Source organism: Pectinophora gossypiella, unplaced genomic scaffold, assembly GCF_024362695.1.
Source record: "Pectinophora gossypiella unplaced genomic scaffold, ilPecGoss1.1 Pgos_31, whole genome shotgun sequence".
Lineage (NCBI taxonomy): Eukaryota > Metazoa > Arthropoda > Insecta > Lepidoptera > Gelechiidae > Pectinophora > Pectinophora gossypiella.
Genome location: NW_026063241.1, coordinates 671725 through 689881, shown reverse-complemented (window position 1 = coordinate 689881; position 18157 = coordinate 671725). Strand labels below are relative to the sequence as shown.

Here is an 18157-nt window from a genome sequence, read left to right as displayed (position 1 = left end):
AATTGAGTAACTTTTCAATGATTTTTGAGATGGCCGGTAGGACCGAAATAGGTCGATAATTGCTAACATCGTCTCTCTTACCACCCTTGTACACAGGAGTGACAATTGATTTTTTCAGATCTGCAGGAAATATGCCTCTTCGAAAGATCAAATTCGCTAAGTGTGTTATTATAGGTACCACAATAGAGCTGCAGGCCTTCAAAAATTTGGTGGGTATTCCGTCCCAGCCAGGGGCACTTTCTGTCTTTAGACCCATAAGAATTGCAGCTACTTCAAGAGAATCTGTTTCTTGTAGAACAAATGATCTCTTTGTGCAACATGTGTTGTGTATTCCTGTATTTTTTTTTTCTTTTTAATTTTTTTTTTATTCCATTTCATCTCATCTTATCAGCTGTTTTTAATTAAGTGTAAGTCTTATGTATTCGCTCTTATTATAATGTAAAATTTGATTTGTCATACTTTTTAATTGGCCAACAAGAATTTAAGCTATTGTAAAGATATAAATTATGTTAGCTGTAAAGTATGCAAGTAACAATAAATAAATAAATAAATAAATGATGATATTTGGGAAGAGTGTTGTCTAAATGAATAGGCAGTTCCATTATCCAGATTTTGATTCTGCAATATGATATCTGCTAGGTTTTTCCCTATATCGGCAAAGTATTTGCCGACGTAATTAACCGAGTCTTCAGGTGAAGATTTCACATTAAGTAAATCATAATTGTGCGATTTAGTTGATTTTAAGATTGTGACTGTTTTTATGGTATTCCAAAGCATTTTCGAGTTCTTAATTGCGTTGTCCAGAAGTTTTCTTTCATATTTTCTTTTTAACTTTTTTATTAATTTATTGCAGAAATTACGGTATCGTTTAAAAGTAATTTTAGCTATTTCGTTGTTAGGGTCAAATCTTAGTTTTAACTGCATCCTGTTTCTGTTCTTTATACAGCGCATTATTCCCGGTGTGATCCAGGGTTTTATGTTACGCTCCGACTTAGATAGGCATTTCCGCGCTTTTCCTTCTGACATGGATTTTACTAAACTGTTAATCAATTGCTCCACAACAAAGTCCGGATCGTCACTTAACAGCAGAGTTACTAGATTTTTTTCTAGTAAACTTTTATAGGCCGTGTCATAGTTAATATATTCAATAGTTTTTTGGCAATCGGTTTCATTTTTTATCTTGGAAATACATGTTAGTAACGTGGAATGGTCAGTTGTGGTAGTTTCTAAAACAGCAATGTTAGCACATATTTTAGTTGACTTTAACTTCAACATACAATGGTCTAGACAGCTCCCATGTCTAGTCGGTAAAATATGTCCAGGGAGTAGCCCATGCATAGCCAAGGAGTTTAAATAGAAATTTCTGTTGCTGTGCGCGTACGGATTGTTACTATTAGTGGGAATAAGGTTAATGTTAATATCACCGGTTACAATGATATTATCATATGACTTAATCGATTCTAGATGGTTGCTAAGTGAAGTAATAAAATTTGAAGCGTCAGACTTTGATGGTGTACGATAAATACCCAATATAATATGATTCAGAGTTTTTATTTGTAAGCAAGTTGCGTAGTCGAGTTTGATTTCCATTATATTAGCTTTTAGTTTACTCTTAACGAACACCACAACTCCGTCATTTTGGTTAATGTTATATGATGTACTAAACGAGGAGTAGTTATGGAGAGTTGGAACCGGCCTATTCAAGTCTAATCTACACTCAGTCAGGATGAGTATATCCGGGTCAAAATTAAAATGGGATAGTGTAATCTGGAGGTCGTCAAGATTGCAGTAGACACTTCTTATATTTTGGGATATAATAGTTAAGTCTGTTTTCGAAATAATAATATGCTTAGGAAGGTCCTGTACCTCACAACTATAACAATTTGCAGTTTTAATTTTGTCTATTTCTTTTAATATATCCACAGGATTACTCATTGGTAGACAAAAAAGAGTCTTAAGGTGTCGAAATGGTGGTCCGGGGCATAACACAGTAATGAATGGGTGCTATTGTATTCGGGAGTTGTGATTATTGAAGTGTTCCATATGAAATTTAATTGCAGCGTTGGTATGATAATAATTATAGAAATGTTAGAATATGATAGAAATGTTTTCGTATTTTTAAGGCTGAGTGTACGAGTATTTGAACAAATTAGTATAAATACAATGCCACCTAAAGCATAAGAGGTTTGGAAGGACGCATGCGTTATTTTTAGGTATATTATATATTGTGGAAGTGTATTTTGTGTAGTAGAATGTATGGATATAAGTAGAAGAATGCATAGAGTATTTGTTATAAGTGTGATAAGAAGTAGATGAGTCATCTGTGCAAAAGTGTGTGTAGTATTCGAATGTTGAGTGTATACAGTGTAAGTATATTGTGTGTGAGTAATATTACAGAGAGTATTTTTAGTTTTATATATAAGTAATTCTAAAGACAGTCTACAAAAAGTTTTCAATATAAACAATAATGCGTTGAGGTAATCATAAAACAATAATAGTCAGTCAGCTTGCATTAAACAGTGCACTTGGGTTTCAGTTCTGATCACTAAAATAGGAGAATTATCTGCCTTTCGAACAAAAATTCTGCCGAAAGAAGTCCAGCAGTACTTGTATTGTTTTGATTTTGCTAGGTCTCTTGCTAGGAAGAACAAGCGAGAGCCCTTAGGTGTCAGATGTTCTGAAACAAATATTGGGGTTTCTTCATTAGAAGTGAATCCCAAGTGCTTCGCCCGTAGTTTTTCTTTGTTTTTAATATTAAATAGTTTACATTTTTTCAGAATTTCAGACTTCTGCATAGTTGAATTAGTTTCGACTATAATCGGAGTATAACTGCTCCCCTCCTTCTTTCCCTGTATTATATATATGTCTTTTATATCAGATTGAGACATATTACAGTCTATTTTCTTGGTTAAGTTAATTATATATGTAATCAGATCTTCCTTCGTCTCTTGGATCTTCTTAGGTACGTTTTTTAATTCTAAACAGGTTTTTCGACTGCCTCTTTGTATTTCTTCCACCTTTTCTTCTAATGTAATTATGTATTCTCTGTCCTTTTTAGATTGTTCTTCCAGCTGACTAATTTTTTTCTTCAATTCTTCATTTTGCGAGGTAAGGAAAAAAATAGAATTTTCTATGTTATGGTTTGTTTGCTGGATGTCTTTAAGGGTAGGAGAAATTTTCTTCAGTTCCTTCTCCTGTTCCGCAAACAAGGACTTTATCATAGTCTTGATTTCATCCTTAAACGTAGTGAGTTCTAAGTCACTATCATTATCCCTTTTTCGTTTCGGACGTTGAGAAATGAAGTTAGGCGGGGTAGTTGTTATGCATAAGTCCGTCTCGGAGAGTGATTTGTTTGAAACGGAAATCTTTTGCTACCTATATAAAAGGTAGGTAAAATGAAAGGTGTTATGAAAATGCAGATATGTTTCAGAAATTTATAAAGTGGTGTTTACCTGAAGGGCACAGCTAGATGTTATAGACCGGTGAGCATGAGACAAAGAAAACTCCCTTTGAATTTGTACAATGTATAATTTGAAATATACAAATTTAGTTAACCATAGGTAGGTCAAAAACCCTATGGAGGGAGACAGGTCGCGCTTTGGTCCGTCAGGTTAATTGTCACTCCGTAACAACCATGAGATATCACTATGTTTAAAAACACTGTCCGTACACCTGTAGGCACCTCACTTACTCGAGGACCTCCGACTATCAGGCCTACCTGAGGCGTTCCGGTATACCGTACAGGTGATGCGTTGAGGCCGGCTCAGGCCAGGGCGTGCTGGACGATGGCGGCACAGCGGGCCAACTGTACGCAGCTGGCGGGCTGCACGTCCACCGGTCAACCTCGCAGTCCTTCACCGGGCCTTATCCAGAGTGTTGACAAAAGGAGAGGCGCGGCACATCCACATGCGCGCCGCACAAAGAAAAGCTTCGACGTACAAATCAACCAAGGCAAGCTCCGCCGTAATGAAGCTTGAAATAACTTGCAAACGCAGAAGAAAACAGTAGCAATCTTCATTCACAAAATTTGTGGAAATCATCTGATTCAAACATAAACTTCTTCTTAGACAATAGCATGTCACGACCATTGAAACTTCTTCATTCTTACAATAGAACTTTAAAACGTTAGAAAATTAAACAAAACTTTAAAGACGTTAAAACAATTAAAAACCCCATTTGCAACAAGGAATGGCAATGATTAGCATGTGGTTCAGCTGACAGCGTGGCAAGGCAACTCACGAGTGTAAAACAAAGAAAATAACTTACAGGTTCATCCGGGATAGTTGGGCATCGCTCGGATGAAACCTAAACCCACCCACTGGACCTTAGGCGATGGGATTTCAGTGATGTTGCTGAAAACAAAGGACCTCGAGGTTATCACAAAGTTGGTGCAAAAATATGCACGAAGAATTGCGAGGACTCACCATCTCGGTTAAGTTGTTTATTTAAATTAAGACATCGGCTCTTGATGTCGCCGATAAATCGTGGCTTTTAATTTGCCCACATTATAGTTACGGCAGTGGAGTCTCCGGCGCTCTCGCGACGTCCCCACTTTCCAAAACCTGTCTCTCAGCTCAGCCAGCTGTCAGTCTGACACACGAATCCACAATATTACCAACCAAAATAAAAATCTACCAAACCATAGATTCGCCGAATCAACGACAACAAACGATCGATTTGTTTGATCCAAATTAATCCAAAACTAATCCAAAAATATAAGATAATTTAGAATAAATGTTGCAGATAATTTAAATATATAATTTAGAAAAAAAAAGAAAATTATTAAAATGTTCGGGCCCATCGATAACCCTGCAGCGCCATCTGTGTTTTTCTGCGGGTAAAATATAAAAACAACGTTATACGTTACGTTATTGTTTAACTAACATTATATGGATGCAGAATCTGAAATAAATATTTTATTATTATTATTATTATTATATCGCCAGAAACCACAAGATGTCGCTACAAGGCCCGTGGGTCCGAAATGCTTCGTTACAATACCCCCCTACCCACGAGAGGTTTCGGACTGGGTGAGAAACACGGCTGCCCTCAGCCATAGAGCCTGGAGCGCACAACCAGTCGAAATTTAAAAACTGTCTCTAAAGACGAGACTACAAAACAATTCATAAAAAAAACGTAACGAAGCACAAACACCAACATCTAAACAGCACAACCCTAAGCACAACAATTACCCCGACCTGTTATTCTTCACCATTCATTGATCACCTTTCACTTCTTTCATAAAGTAGCACCCAGTATCCATTTCACTGGGTGTTACCCACATTCATACCCCTGATGAGCTGACGACTCTCATAGTGTCACTCGATACCCCAATTCTAAAGACAGACAAAAAAACAAAACAACAGGTGTTAGAGGCTTATTTAAGGAGTCACTACCCGCTCCGTAGAAAAGAAAAAAAAATAAGTAACCTAATGAGGTTCCCTATTTTAAATTAATTTATAATAAATGGCTACTATAAGGCCTAAAAAATGTTGTCACGAGCAACATGAAAAACTATATTAAATAGTTGGCTATACCCGCCTAAACAAAAAATATGGAACGCTAAAGTGGGCGTTCATAAAAACGCTGCGTTGCAGACGCTAGTGTGTATGGGCCTTGTCAGCGCACACATAAACACACTAAAAAAAAACATTAAACAAATAACATTTATTTGTAAATCTAGTTAAAAACTATAGTTAGTTTTTAGTTAATAGTTTTAACTACATAAAAAAAACGAGATTGTCATAAACAGGCTGTTACTAGGCCACTTACGACACAAGTAACTACACCAATGTTTTATTTTTCTAAAAATAAAATGTTATGAAGCTAACCGCGAAAACAAACAACAAAAATGATGTTACTTTATAAACGTGAATTTAAATTGAGCCAAATACAATGATCCAAGCCGGTAAATTTTGTTTAAGAAAAAATACGACAAGAGGAACACGGGGCAATTTGAAAATTAAATTTTTAAATCTTTTATATGCCAAGAACCTAAGTTCTTGCCACTAAACGAAACCAATTCGTACACCAAGGGTGATAAAACCTTTTTAATCACGCACTGCTCGTATTTTGGGGCTAGTTTCGAGGCTTTAAAATTAGCGGCGTCACTCTGTACGTACGTTTTCCGCCACACTACTTGACCTTCGCGCAAAGTATTGACGTTACGGCGTCGCAGGTTGTAGTACTTCGCATTCGTCGTGTGAGCCTTCTCGATATTAACTCGAACCTTATTAAAAATATCCCGAAGGACCCCAAATTCACCCGCATACTCGTCCCTTGGCATAGAGACCTCGTATTCCCTATCATCATTTTTATAAAAAGAACCGTTAATAATGGGTTCCCGGCCATGGACCAAAAAGAAAGGACTAAACCCAGTAGTTTCGTTCACTGCACTATTTATTGCAAATTGCACCTTAAATAAATGGAGATCCCATGTCCTATGGTCGTCAGCTACATAAGACGAAACAGCAGTCATGACTGTTTTGTTATACCTTTCCACCATGTTAATCTGTGGCGTGTACCTAGGCCCGTAGTGAACTCGTGGAATATTGTACTTCTTGAGAAGGCCACTGAATTCTGATCCCGTGAATTGAACCCCATTGTCGGTAATTACGGTTTCAGGAATCCCGTGAGCTAGAAGCACATAATTCTCAAAGTTTTTAGCTACTGCAGCACTAGTCGCTCGACGAAGTGGAAATAACATGGTGTACTTTGAAAAACAGCATGTTACTACTAAAAGGTGCATGTAACCCGAACGTGATCATGGAAGAGGTCCTACCAAATCTACGGATACAGCTTGAAATGGCCTATAGCACTGCTTAGGCTGACCCATGATCCCAGGAGTGAGTTTGGTCCTGTGCTTATAAGCGGAACAAATACGGCATTTGTTGACAAAATCAAGCACGTCGCGGTACATTCCTGGCCAGAAATACCTCAAACACAACCTACGGTGCGTTTTAAACACTCCGAGGTGTGCCGAGGTCGGTGGTTCGTGGTTTTCGGACATGACCTGCAGACGGTTTGACTTTGGCACAACCATCTTCCAATGAAACTCCTGAGTCAAGGCATACTTACCCTTGCTGTATCGTAGGAGAGTACCATTTTCGACGCGATAATTGGGATAATTTTTGGGATAAGCCGTACATCCAGAGTAAACCTTATCATACCACTCATCACCGGTTCCTGCATTTGGAGCATCGATGGCATCCACATGCAGCAATCGTGAGAGGGCATCAGGGACGACATTATCCTTCCCTTTTCTATGCTCGATTGTAAAATTAAATTGGGATAACCTACAACCCCAACGAGCTAAGCGTCCCGTAGGATTCTCCAAGTTCATGAACCACCTAAGTGAAGCGTGATCGGTTACGACGGTGAATGGTCTACTACCTAAATATGGTTCAAATTTCTCAACCGCGTACACAACTGCTAACGCCTCCCTTTCGGTAGCACTATAATTACGTTCGTTTTTATTAAGGGATCTGCTGATATAAGCGATAGGGCGGTCATGGCCATCAATATTTTGCGCTAAGACACCTCCTACGCCAAAATTAGATGCATCGCAGTGAACTGAAAATGGTTTACTAAAATCAGGGCAAGCTAAAATTGGAGCTGAAACTAAAGTGTTCTTTAAAGTGACAAAAGCGTTTTCTGCGTCTTGGTTCCAAATAAATTTCGTTTTTGAGCTGGTAAGAGCGTGTAAGGGTGCCGCAATGGTGGAGAAATTCCTGATAAACCTACGGTACCAAGAACACACACCTAAAAAGGTTTTTAGTTCTTTCGGATTTTTGGGTACCGGGAACTCCAGAACAGCACGAACCTTATCGGGATCCGTCCTAAGCCCAAACTCATCCACTACATAACCCAGATATTTTAAAGAGCTTCGGAAGAATTTGCTCTTTTCAAAGTTAATAGTTAAATTGGCGCTCTGTATTCTTTCGTGAAGCCTTTTTAAAAGAAGTATGTGCGTTTCCAGATCCTCAGCAACTACTATAATATCGTCGATGTACACGAATATCATGCCTTTAGTTACGTCACTGCAGAAAGGGTGTCCAAACAACATGTCCATGAGCCGTTGTTGGCGAGCAGGAGCTCCGCATAGGCCGAATGGCATAACTTTAAATTTAAACAACCCCCTACCAGGCACTGTGAAACTAGTCTTCTCCTGTGAGCTAGGGTCGAGTGGAATTTGCCAAAAGCTCGATTTAAAATCCACAGAACTGATATATTTGGCATTCTTGAGGCTATCCAATATCTGGGGTATGTAGGGAATGGCATAAGCATCGCCTTTCGTCACAGAGTTGAGCCTCCGGCAGTCCAGACAAAATCGCCATGTACCGTCAGCTTTAGGAACCATAAGGACTGGATTGTTCCATGGACTCTCGCTCGGAGCGACGACGTCCAGCTCCAGCATCCTGTCCAATTCCTTATGTAGTTCCTTCTGCTTTTCCGGTGACATGGGATAAGGTCTACACTTGACCGGTGGCGCAACCCCAGTGTCGATGACATGCTGAGTAAGATGCGTCCTACCTAAACCCTTGCGCTCAAAAGAAATGTCATGATATTTCGTTATCATAAGCTCCGCTAACTCCTTATGATCATTGGGAAGACTGTCATAAGCTTGTATAGAGTTGACTGGCATTTCTACAAACTTTTGTGGACCTCTCATGTAGGAAACACTTTCAAAAATTTCTGGCATCAAATTGTATGCCCGCCAAAAGTCTACGCCTAAAATAACATTTAATTGAATACTGGGTATTATATAAAATTTCAAAATTTTTGTAACTCCATTAAATGTAATGGGCAACGTTAAAAATCCAATTGAAGTACACTGGGAACCATCCGCTACAGTAACATTAGTGTCTTTACCAGATTGCACTGTGAAACCTAATGACTCAAAATACGTATGTGCTCCATTACCTAAAATTGAAATTGCTGTACCTGAGTCCAGTAATCCATAAATTGACAAATCCAGGACATTAAGTTTCAAATATGGTCGAACGTCATCATCATTGGGCTCGAACAAAACGGAAGCTACGTTGTTCAGCTTAAAAAAATTAGTTACTAACTGTAACCATTGTTTCCAATCCCCATCTTCGACCTTCGATGGAGGATCGGCGTTATTGTCCGAGCAACCTAGTTTTTTGGGTTATTACATTTTGGGCACGACCTCACCGTAAACCCTAAATGACCGCATTTAAAACATTTGACTGTCTTGTCCCTACACCTTGCGGTTGAGTGAGTAGACACTTTACATCTTTTGCAAAATACTGATTTGTTAGCCGCAGATTTTGTATTAGGATAACTACTAGGCTTTTCATTACTTGGCGGTTGTCGCTGCCTAAAAGTTTGAGCCTGATTTGGTGGCTGAACTGCCGAGACCTGTTCGGTTTCCCTAACATCAGCGGATACGCTGACTGGCATTATTGGTTTTGTTTTGCCTTTGTACACGAAGTCATTGTTCAAACTAGACTGCTTTGGTGGTTCGACAAAGAGCTGTGTCATTTGTCGCGCAGATTCTATTTTACGGCATTTTTCTTTTAATTCAGCTATCGTAGTTATGTCATACAGTGCTAACTGTTCTCTAAAAATAGGTCTAATATTATGCGTTAAAATTTCCAATTTGTCACTATCCGAAAGAGGTCGTTTCAATTGTGAAAACATACAGTTCATAACTGCAAAATAGATGTGTGTTGGTTCATCCTGTCCTTGGGTGCGAGCTCTAATCTCCCCCAGCAAACGATAATCAAAATCAACGGGTGCGAATTCTTGGACTAAAAGCTCACTCAATTCCTGCCAAGACGAAACCTGCTCCTTAACACCTCTGTACCATAGAAGACCTTGGTCCGAAAAGAAACAAAAGGCGGACCTGAAAAGTACATTGTCACTAACTCCGAACGCTGAGGCGCGTTCACTTATCGACTGCAAGAACGTATGTGGACTCGTACGGCCGTCGAATTTAATGTTCCACTTCATTAAATTAATTGCTGAACCATCTATCCCTTTTACCCGGTTTTCCCCTTCCGAGTCGATGACGTTTTTTGTTGTCAACAATTTCTCCAATGAGTGACCGCAAGCTATAAGATTTTTATTCAGCTTCAATTGTATATCCCTATCGACAGACTCCGTGCATACTACACGCTCAAGACGGTGATGAAGATGATTATATAAAGCCCTAGCACGCATAAGGTGATGACGGTCCCTAGACTTCACTGCTAAATCAAGTTTTGCCTGCAGCTCCTTCAGCTTTTCGGTGATGATTGGGAATTCTGCCTGTGGTCTTCGTTCATCGTCCATTATTTCATCCGGAGAGAAACCAGTGATCAACTCCCTAAGCTGTTTCTTCAAATTGAGAACAGTATCAGCCGGTGCTTCTGCACGAATACTCACTTCATATATTAATTCATCACGGAGCAGTGAATGTAAATAGACAGTTTGGATATCCATGGTTGTGTTTCAGAGTTATAATTTCAAGATTGTAAAGTGGTTTGAAGTAAACTGAAGTAAATTTATGTTTCAAAATGTACCCGTCTGCCTCCAAAACTTATTTTCTAAAATATGTACAAATTTTCCATTAAATATAAACCAAATAAGTGTAATTATCACACAACATCAATTCTCAGTTTATCCCTGTAAATAATTTTCAAAACAATAAAAGAAACAACAGTGTTTTATATTAATTTTGTTTAAGGTTATGTTTATATTAAGTAAATGTTTATTTTCAAGTTGTAATATGTTGTCAATCAATATGTAAAGATGGTAAAGGAAATTTACTACTGAATATTCAATAGAGTTGATGATGAAAGACAGTTCTATAATTATTTATATAAAAACAAATAAGCAAAATGTTTGCCAAGCAGCGGCAACTTGTCAAGATGATGATGAAACTAAGTTACAAAGTTTTAATTGCAAACCAATGTCCTATTATATATGTAATAAAAAAACTACCTTTATATGTTTTTAGAAAGTAATGTTAATTGATTTAAAAAAGTAGATACCTACCTATATGTTCACAAATTTTAATTGTTGGATGTTATTAGTCCAAATTTAGCAATAAAAACTCAATTGTGTTAAAAAAAAAATTTTTGCTCAAATAATGTTACATCAAATAATGTTTCAATAATTGGTTTTAACCTGTAATAATACAAATGGTTAAAAAAAACACATGTAGTTGTAAAAATGGCAATAAGCCCTAGACCATTTAGGCCATAAAATTGGGTTTAAACTTATCCATACTAATTGTTACGGACAGCCGAGAAGAGGAGGTCGCGGGCTAAGAAAATTCACGCACGACCCGCTAATTGCGTCGCGAAACGGAGGAGCGACGCGGGGAGCGGTGCGGGGAGCGACGCGGGGCATGGCGCGGGGAGCGACGCGAGGAGCAGATACATGGCGCGGCGCTCCTGATTGGCCGACGTAATGCGCGCACAGCCCGCTAGTTCCGGACCGAAGATTTCCAATAAGAATCTGATTGGACACGACACGAATCACTTCTTCTCTACTTCTCACTGATTTTACATCGATTATTTACGAATTTTTACTTAAGATTTTTTACTTGTATTTTACTTTTTAACTTTGTATTGTGGTTTGCCAAATAAACCGGATCTTCACTTGCACCGCGGGTTTTCTTCAGTCCCAGCAAATAAAATCTGCATAAGCAACAGCGGTGGTCCTTCGTCGTCGGATAGAAGAAACCTGAATCCTCAAGAAAGAAGACGAACCCTCAAGAAAGAAGACGAATCCTCAAGAAAGAAGACGAACCCTCAAGAACGAAGACGAATTCTCAAGAAAGAAGGCCTACTCTTAATACGGAAAAAAGAAAAGGAAGTCTCAAGAGAGAAGAGGAAGTCTCAAGAGAGAAGAGGAAGTCAGAAGAGGGAAGAGGAAGTCTGAAGAGGGAAGAGGAACAATCAAGAACCGCAAGACTGAAGATTGGTCTAACATCGATATAAAAACATCGATATATTCTTAATTTCAACTTCTAGTTTCAACGTCCTAATTTCAACAAGGTAGCGCAGTCTTGTCCACCTAACGGTGCCAACGGGAGGCTGTGTGCACATCATACGTCCGTTAGGACGGAAAAGTGACTCCTTGAAGCGGGAGTCGCTACTCGCACAGCCTTTTTCGAGGTTACGAGTTAGCCGTATAGCCTTTTTCGAGGCTGCGGTAGCTTCTGGCTTACGCCGAAGAATGCCCATCACGAGGAGCAAGAAGACCTTTGAAGCTAGAGAGAACACCTTTGAAGCTAGAGAGAACACCTTTGAAGTCAGAGAGAAGACCTTTGAAGATAGAGAGAAGTCCGCGCCCGCCTCCGCCGCGCCAATGGTACTCATCGAGAGAGACACGGCCGCGCTCCCGCGCACCACGACGTCAGCCATGCACATCGATGAACAGCCTGCCAGCACGTCGGCAGCGTCCGCGAACACGGTTGTCCCGCAACGACGACTCGTCACGTCCACGGAAGGGGGGCAGGTGCAAGTCCCGCCTGTCAGAGCAAGTACCCGCTCCGTGCGATCGATGCGCTCCACAGCAAGTACGACGGCGCGCATCAGACAAGCCGAGCTCGACGCGGAGATACAATTAGCTGAAATGAAACAGCAGGAACTTCGTCTAGAAGCCATTAAGGTTAAGGCGAAACTTGAACGGAGCGTCGCAATGATAAGGGAAGAAAGCGAAAGAGGAAGCCAAATCGATGAACAGGAAATCGCCGCTGAAACGCACACGGAGGAACAGCAACGCGTCCACGACTGGTTGATTGAAATGGAATACAGCCAGCCGCGGGGGGAGGGACGACGCCCGCCTCAGCACAGTATGGAGCCTGTTCTATGCGCGAGAAACGCGCACGCGAGCGAGCGAGATGGAAGATGGAATCGAGAGGCACGAGGGAAAGAGACGGAACTACGCCCGCCTAGCCCTATTCCTAATCAACGTACGAGCTTTCATGCGACGAATAAAGAAGAGGACACGGTCGATAGAATAGCACAAGCGCTAGAAAAGATCGTGAATAAACGTCCGGTGCCCCGCCAAGCCCACGAGCTGCCTACGTTCAGCGGCGCCGCGACGGAATGGCTACCCTTCAAGGCGGCCATGCGGGATTCTACAGCGATGTACAAGTATTCCGACTACGAGAACCTCGCACGGCTACGGAACTGTCTACGAGGGAAAGCACAGGAGACAGTCGCCGCGCTGCTATACTCGGCGACTAGCCCCGACGAGATTATGCGAACACTGGAGCAATGTTTTGGAAGACCAGAGATGTTGATCGAACGAGCGATGGAAGATATAAAGAAGTTACCTAAGTCCGGTACGTCCGCGGGCGAATTGAACACCCTCGCGGTCAAGTTGAAGAACATCGTATGCGTATTAGGTGGCGTCGATGAAAGAGGATATCTCCGAAACCCCATGCTCACACGAGAGGTCATCGAGAAGCTAAGCCCACATCTCAAGTCTAGGTGGTATGACTTCGCCTACGAACACGGAGACCCATCGGAAGCCGAGATAGCAACGCTGTCAAGATTTTTGGAACGTGAGGCCGACCGTGCGATGCGATTTTCATACGCCACATCGCCCCAGTCGCGGAAGGAGACTTTCAACAATCAAGAAAAGAAGTCGTTTTCACGTGAAAGGCCACGTAAAGACGTGAAAGTCTACGCAACCACTGAAACACCCACCGCACCGACCGTCGAGAGAGAAAAGGAAGCCGTCACAAAACGATGTCTATGCTGCGGCGGCAACCACGACGTACCCGATTGTAAGAAATACAAGAGGATGACGGTCAACGAACGCTGGCAGTGGGTGAAAGAAGAGAAAATATGCTTCAAGTGCATCAACGGAAAGCACAGGAGATTCACATGTAAAGCAAAGAGGTGCGGAATAGAAAACTGTCTCTTACCTCACCACAGTACGTTGCATATGGACACGTCGCCCGCCGCAGCTACTCAACCGAAGTGACCGCCAGTAAACGAGGAAAATGTCTTGTCCGCGTCGGCCACTACAAGCGGCCCGGTCAAGGTGTTATTGAAGGTGTGCCCGGTGGAGATACGCGTACCGGGAGGACCGTCATTGAAGAGGTACGCGCTACTAGACGAAGGCGCTACCATCACGCTCGTGGACGAAGGCCTAGCGAACGACCTCGGCGCCAGAGGACATGTGAGCCCGCTACACATACACGGGGCCACAGCGAGTCAAAAGGAGACGCAAAGTCGTGTCGTCAAGATTGAAGTACGAGGCCAACATGAAGAGCAGTTTCACGACATCACCGCCCACACGGTGAAACAACTTACGATCGGAAGCCAGACGGTGAAAAGGAAGTTCATCGAATACGAACACTTGAAGCACCTACCACTCGACGACATGAGTTACGAATCGGCGCGCCCGAGCCTACTGATCGGCGCCGACAACTGGCATCTGATTATCTCGAAGGAAATCCTCATCGGCAAACGCTACGAGCCCATCGCATCACGCACCGAGCTGGGATGGACAATACATGGCACGGTGCCACGGAGCTTGTACCGAGGGGAGGATCAACTAGTCCTCCACGTACACGCCAAGACGGAAAAAGACGTGAGGAACTTCGCTAATGAAGATGAGGAATTAAACGCGCTCATCAAAACACACTACGACGTCGACGCCCTAGGAATTGCCTTGATAACGAAGCCGAGGAAGGCCGAAGAGAGAGCGATCGACATCTTCAATAAAACCATCGAACGAGTCAACGGAAGATATCAAGTGGGCCTGCCATGGAGAGACGAGCAAGTAGTCATGCCGCCCAGCTATGAAATGGCTTTCAGGAGACTGCGGACTATCGAGAGGAAGATGGATCAGTCCCCCGAATTCCAGGCAGCCTACACAAGCCAGATAGAGAACCTACTCACGAAGGGATACGCCGCAGTAGCTAACGGAGACGAGAGAGACAACGACAAGTCGTGGTACCTACCTCACTTCGCCGTGACGAACCCTAACAAGCCAGGGAAGGTACGCCTAGTCTTCGACGCAGCCGCCAAGTCGAGAGGAGAGAGCCTGAACGATCACCTCCTAGATGGACCCGACTTACTGCGAGCCTTACCGGGAATTCTCTATCGCTTCCGAGAAAAAGAGGTCGCCGTCACCGCCGACATACGTGAGATGTTTTTACAAGTAAAGATTCGCCCTGAAGATCGACCGGCTCAAATGTTCCTGTGGAGAGGTAACGAACGAAAGAAGCCACCCACGGAATACGTCATGTCATCGATGATATTCGGCGCTCGAAGCTCACCATTCCTAGCGCACAGTGTGCGCAACCACAACGCACGCGCGCACGCTGAGACACACCCCGTGGCCCTCCGAGCGATAACAGAGAGCCACTACATGGACGACTTCGTGGAGAGCTACGCTACTAAGGAGGAAGCAAGACGAGCAGTACACGAAGTAACCTACGTACACGAGCAAGCCGGGTTCATACTAGCCGGCTGGAACTCGAGTAATGAAGACGTAATACGAGACATACCCCCGGACCGCCGCGCGCAGCTACCTAAGGAAATGGGAACCGCTGGTCATCAAGGCAAGACTCTAGGTCTAATATGGGAGGCCACTAAAGATGAACTAATGTTCAACACCGCGCTGCCTGGGGTACCGGAGGAGGTCAAAACGTCAGCACGCCCGCCGACTAAACGCGAAGCCCTCAGCGCTGTCATGTCGGTCTTCGACCCACTTGGACTGCTAAGCCATCTCACCATAACGGCTAAAATCCTACTGCAAGACTTATGGAGACAACAGAGGATAGGATGGGATGACCAAGTGCCGGAAGAAGCCGCCGAGGACTTCACTAAATGGATACGAGCGGTCGACAGCGTGCGAGAAGTTAAACTGCCCCGTTGCTATGCGCCAACGAGGGGAGTACTGGAACGTCAGCTACACGTATTTAACGACGCGAGCGACAGAGCGTACGCCACGGTAGCGTACTGGCGAATCAAATACGAAAACGGAGAGGTCATCATCACGCTCGCCGGCGCAAAGGCTAAGGTAGCACCGGTGAAGGCACAGAGTATACCGCGACTGGAACTGCAAGCCAGCCTCATAGGCGCACGACTCGCCCACAGTATACAAGAAGAACATAGACAGAAGGCTGACAGGATCGTGCTCTGGTCAGACTCGAAGACCGCTCTCCACTGGATTCGCAACGACATCATCAAGTACACACCGTACGTAGCTCACCGCGTAGGCGAGATCGCTAACCTCACGCACGTCGAACAATGGAGATGGATACCGAGCGAGTTAAATGTAGCCGACGACGCCACACGACCTAACTACGAGGTGCGAGCCGACCAAAGATGGTTCATTGGCCCGGCGTTCCTCCGGGAAGAAGAAGAAAGGTGGCCATCGGAACGCACCGAAGAGGAAAATGACAACGGACAAGACGAGATAGTCTGCGCCACGGACAACAGCGAGGGGCCGGCCTACCTACCTGACATAAGTCGGTTCTCCTCTTACGAGAGACTCGTCCGTGCGACAGCCTACGTCTTACTAGCCGTCGATAAAATGAAGAAACGAACGCGAACACTGAAACTCGCCCACATCACAAAGGCAGAAGAGCTATGGTATAAGAAAATGCAAGAGGACTCGTACTCCGACGAAATAGAACGGCTGAAAAAGGACTTGAAGTTACGCCCGAACAGCGCGCTGCGTAAGCTCGACCCACGGATAGACGACAGAGGCTTACTTACACTACACGGTCGCGTGGGCGTGGCGAGAATAAGCGAGCAGTCAAAAAGCCCGCTAATAATGGACGGCCGCCACGCTTTCACCCGGCTACTCGTCGCGCACGCACACAAGGCGGCGAACCACGCCAACCGAGAGCAAGTTGTCAACGACCTGAAACAGAAGTTCTATATCACACGTATACGACCTACAGTACGAGCCGTGGAGCATTCATGTCAACTCTGCAAAGTGAAGAAGGCCAGACCGAGACCGCAAGTTCACGGAGACCTGCCCTACGAAAGACTCGCAGCGCACGCGAGGCCATTTAGCTACACGGGCCTCGACTTTTTCGGCCCTATGTACGTCACGGTCGGGCGACATAAGGAAAAGCGCTGGGGCGCCCTGTTTACGTGTCTCACTACGCGAGCGGTCCATATAGAGATCTCACCGTCGCTATCTACGGATTCCGCTATTATGTGCCTACGGCGGATGGCGGCGCGGCGGGGGTGGCCAGTAACAATCTACAGCGATAATGGGACGAACTTTCATGGCGCGGACGAAGAGCTGCGAGCAGCGCAGCGAGAGTGGGGTCCACAACTCAAGGACTTCGCTCTACTACAACGAACGAACTGGAAATACATCGCACCCGGGGCACCGAATCAAGGTGGAGCATGGGAGCGGCTAATACGCTCGGTTAAGACAGCGTTAGTCGCCACACTACACGAGCGCTACCCCAGGGACGAAGTACTCGCCACATTACTCACGGAGGCAGAGTACACGGTCAACGCACGCCCTCTCACTCACGTGCCAGTTGAACCAGGAGACATGGAGGCGCTAACACCGAATCACTTCCTACTGGGGACCTCCGGCGGCCTACCCACTACCGGGCCGTGCAGGGAGGTAGACAGGAGGACCTGGAGAGCCACGCCGGCGCTGGCTGACGTGTTTTGGCATCGATGGCTAACGGAGTACCTACCTACACTCATACCACGTGGAGGCACACGGAGCGGGCGCGGAGCGGACCTGAAAGTTGGTGACGTCGTGATTATCACTGATCCAGTACTGCCGAGGAACATCTGGCCACGAGGTGAAGTAATCCGACTGCATCAAGGACCCGACGGACTGACCAGAGTCGCTGACGTACGAACAAGAGGAGGGATATTCCGCCGACCTCTACGACGTCTCGCCGTCCTCCCGGTGAAAGAAGGCTGCGAAGATCTACGCCGAGGGGAGGATGTTACGGACAGCCGAGAAGAGGAGGTCGCGGGCTAAGAAAATTCACGCACGACCCGCTAATTGCGTCGCGAAACGGAGGAGCGACGCGGGGAGCGGTGCGGGGAGCGACGCGGGGCATGGCGCGGGGAGCGACGCGAGGAGCAGATACATGGCGCGGCGCTCCTGATTGGCCGACGTAATGCGCGCACAGCCCGCTAGTTCCGGACCGAAGATTTCCAATAAGAATCTGATTGGACACGACACG

The 18157-nt window shown here is 44.2% G+C and overlaps 1 protein-coding gene across 1 annotated transcript; it reads left to right on the top strand.

Moving 5' to 3' along the window:
• Positions 1 to 12192: 12192 nt before the first annotated feature.
• LOC126380925 (uncharacterized) lies at positions 12193 to 17949 on the top strand. Its single transcript, XM_050030495.1, has 2 exons — positions 12193 to 13868; positions 14001 to 17949. The coding sequence occupies exons 1-2, from the start codon at positions 12193 to 12195 to the stop codon at positions 17947 to 17949; spliced, it is 5625 nt and encodes a 1874-aa protein (XP_049886452.1).
• The last annotated feature ends 208 nt before the right edge of the window (positions 17950 to 18157 follow it).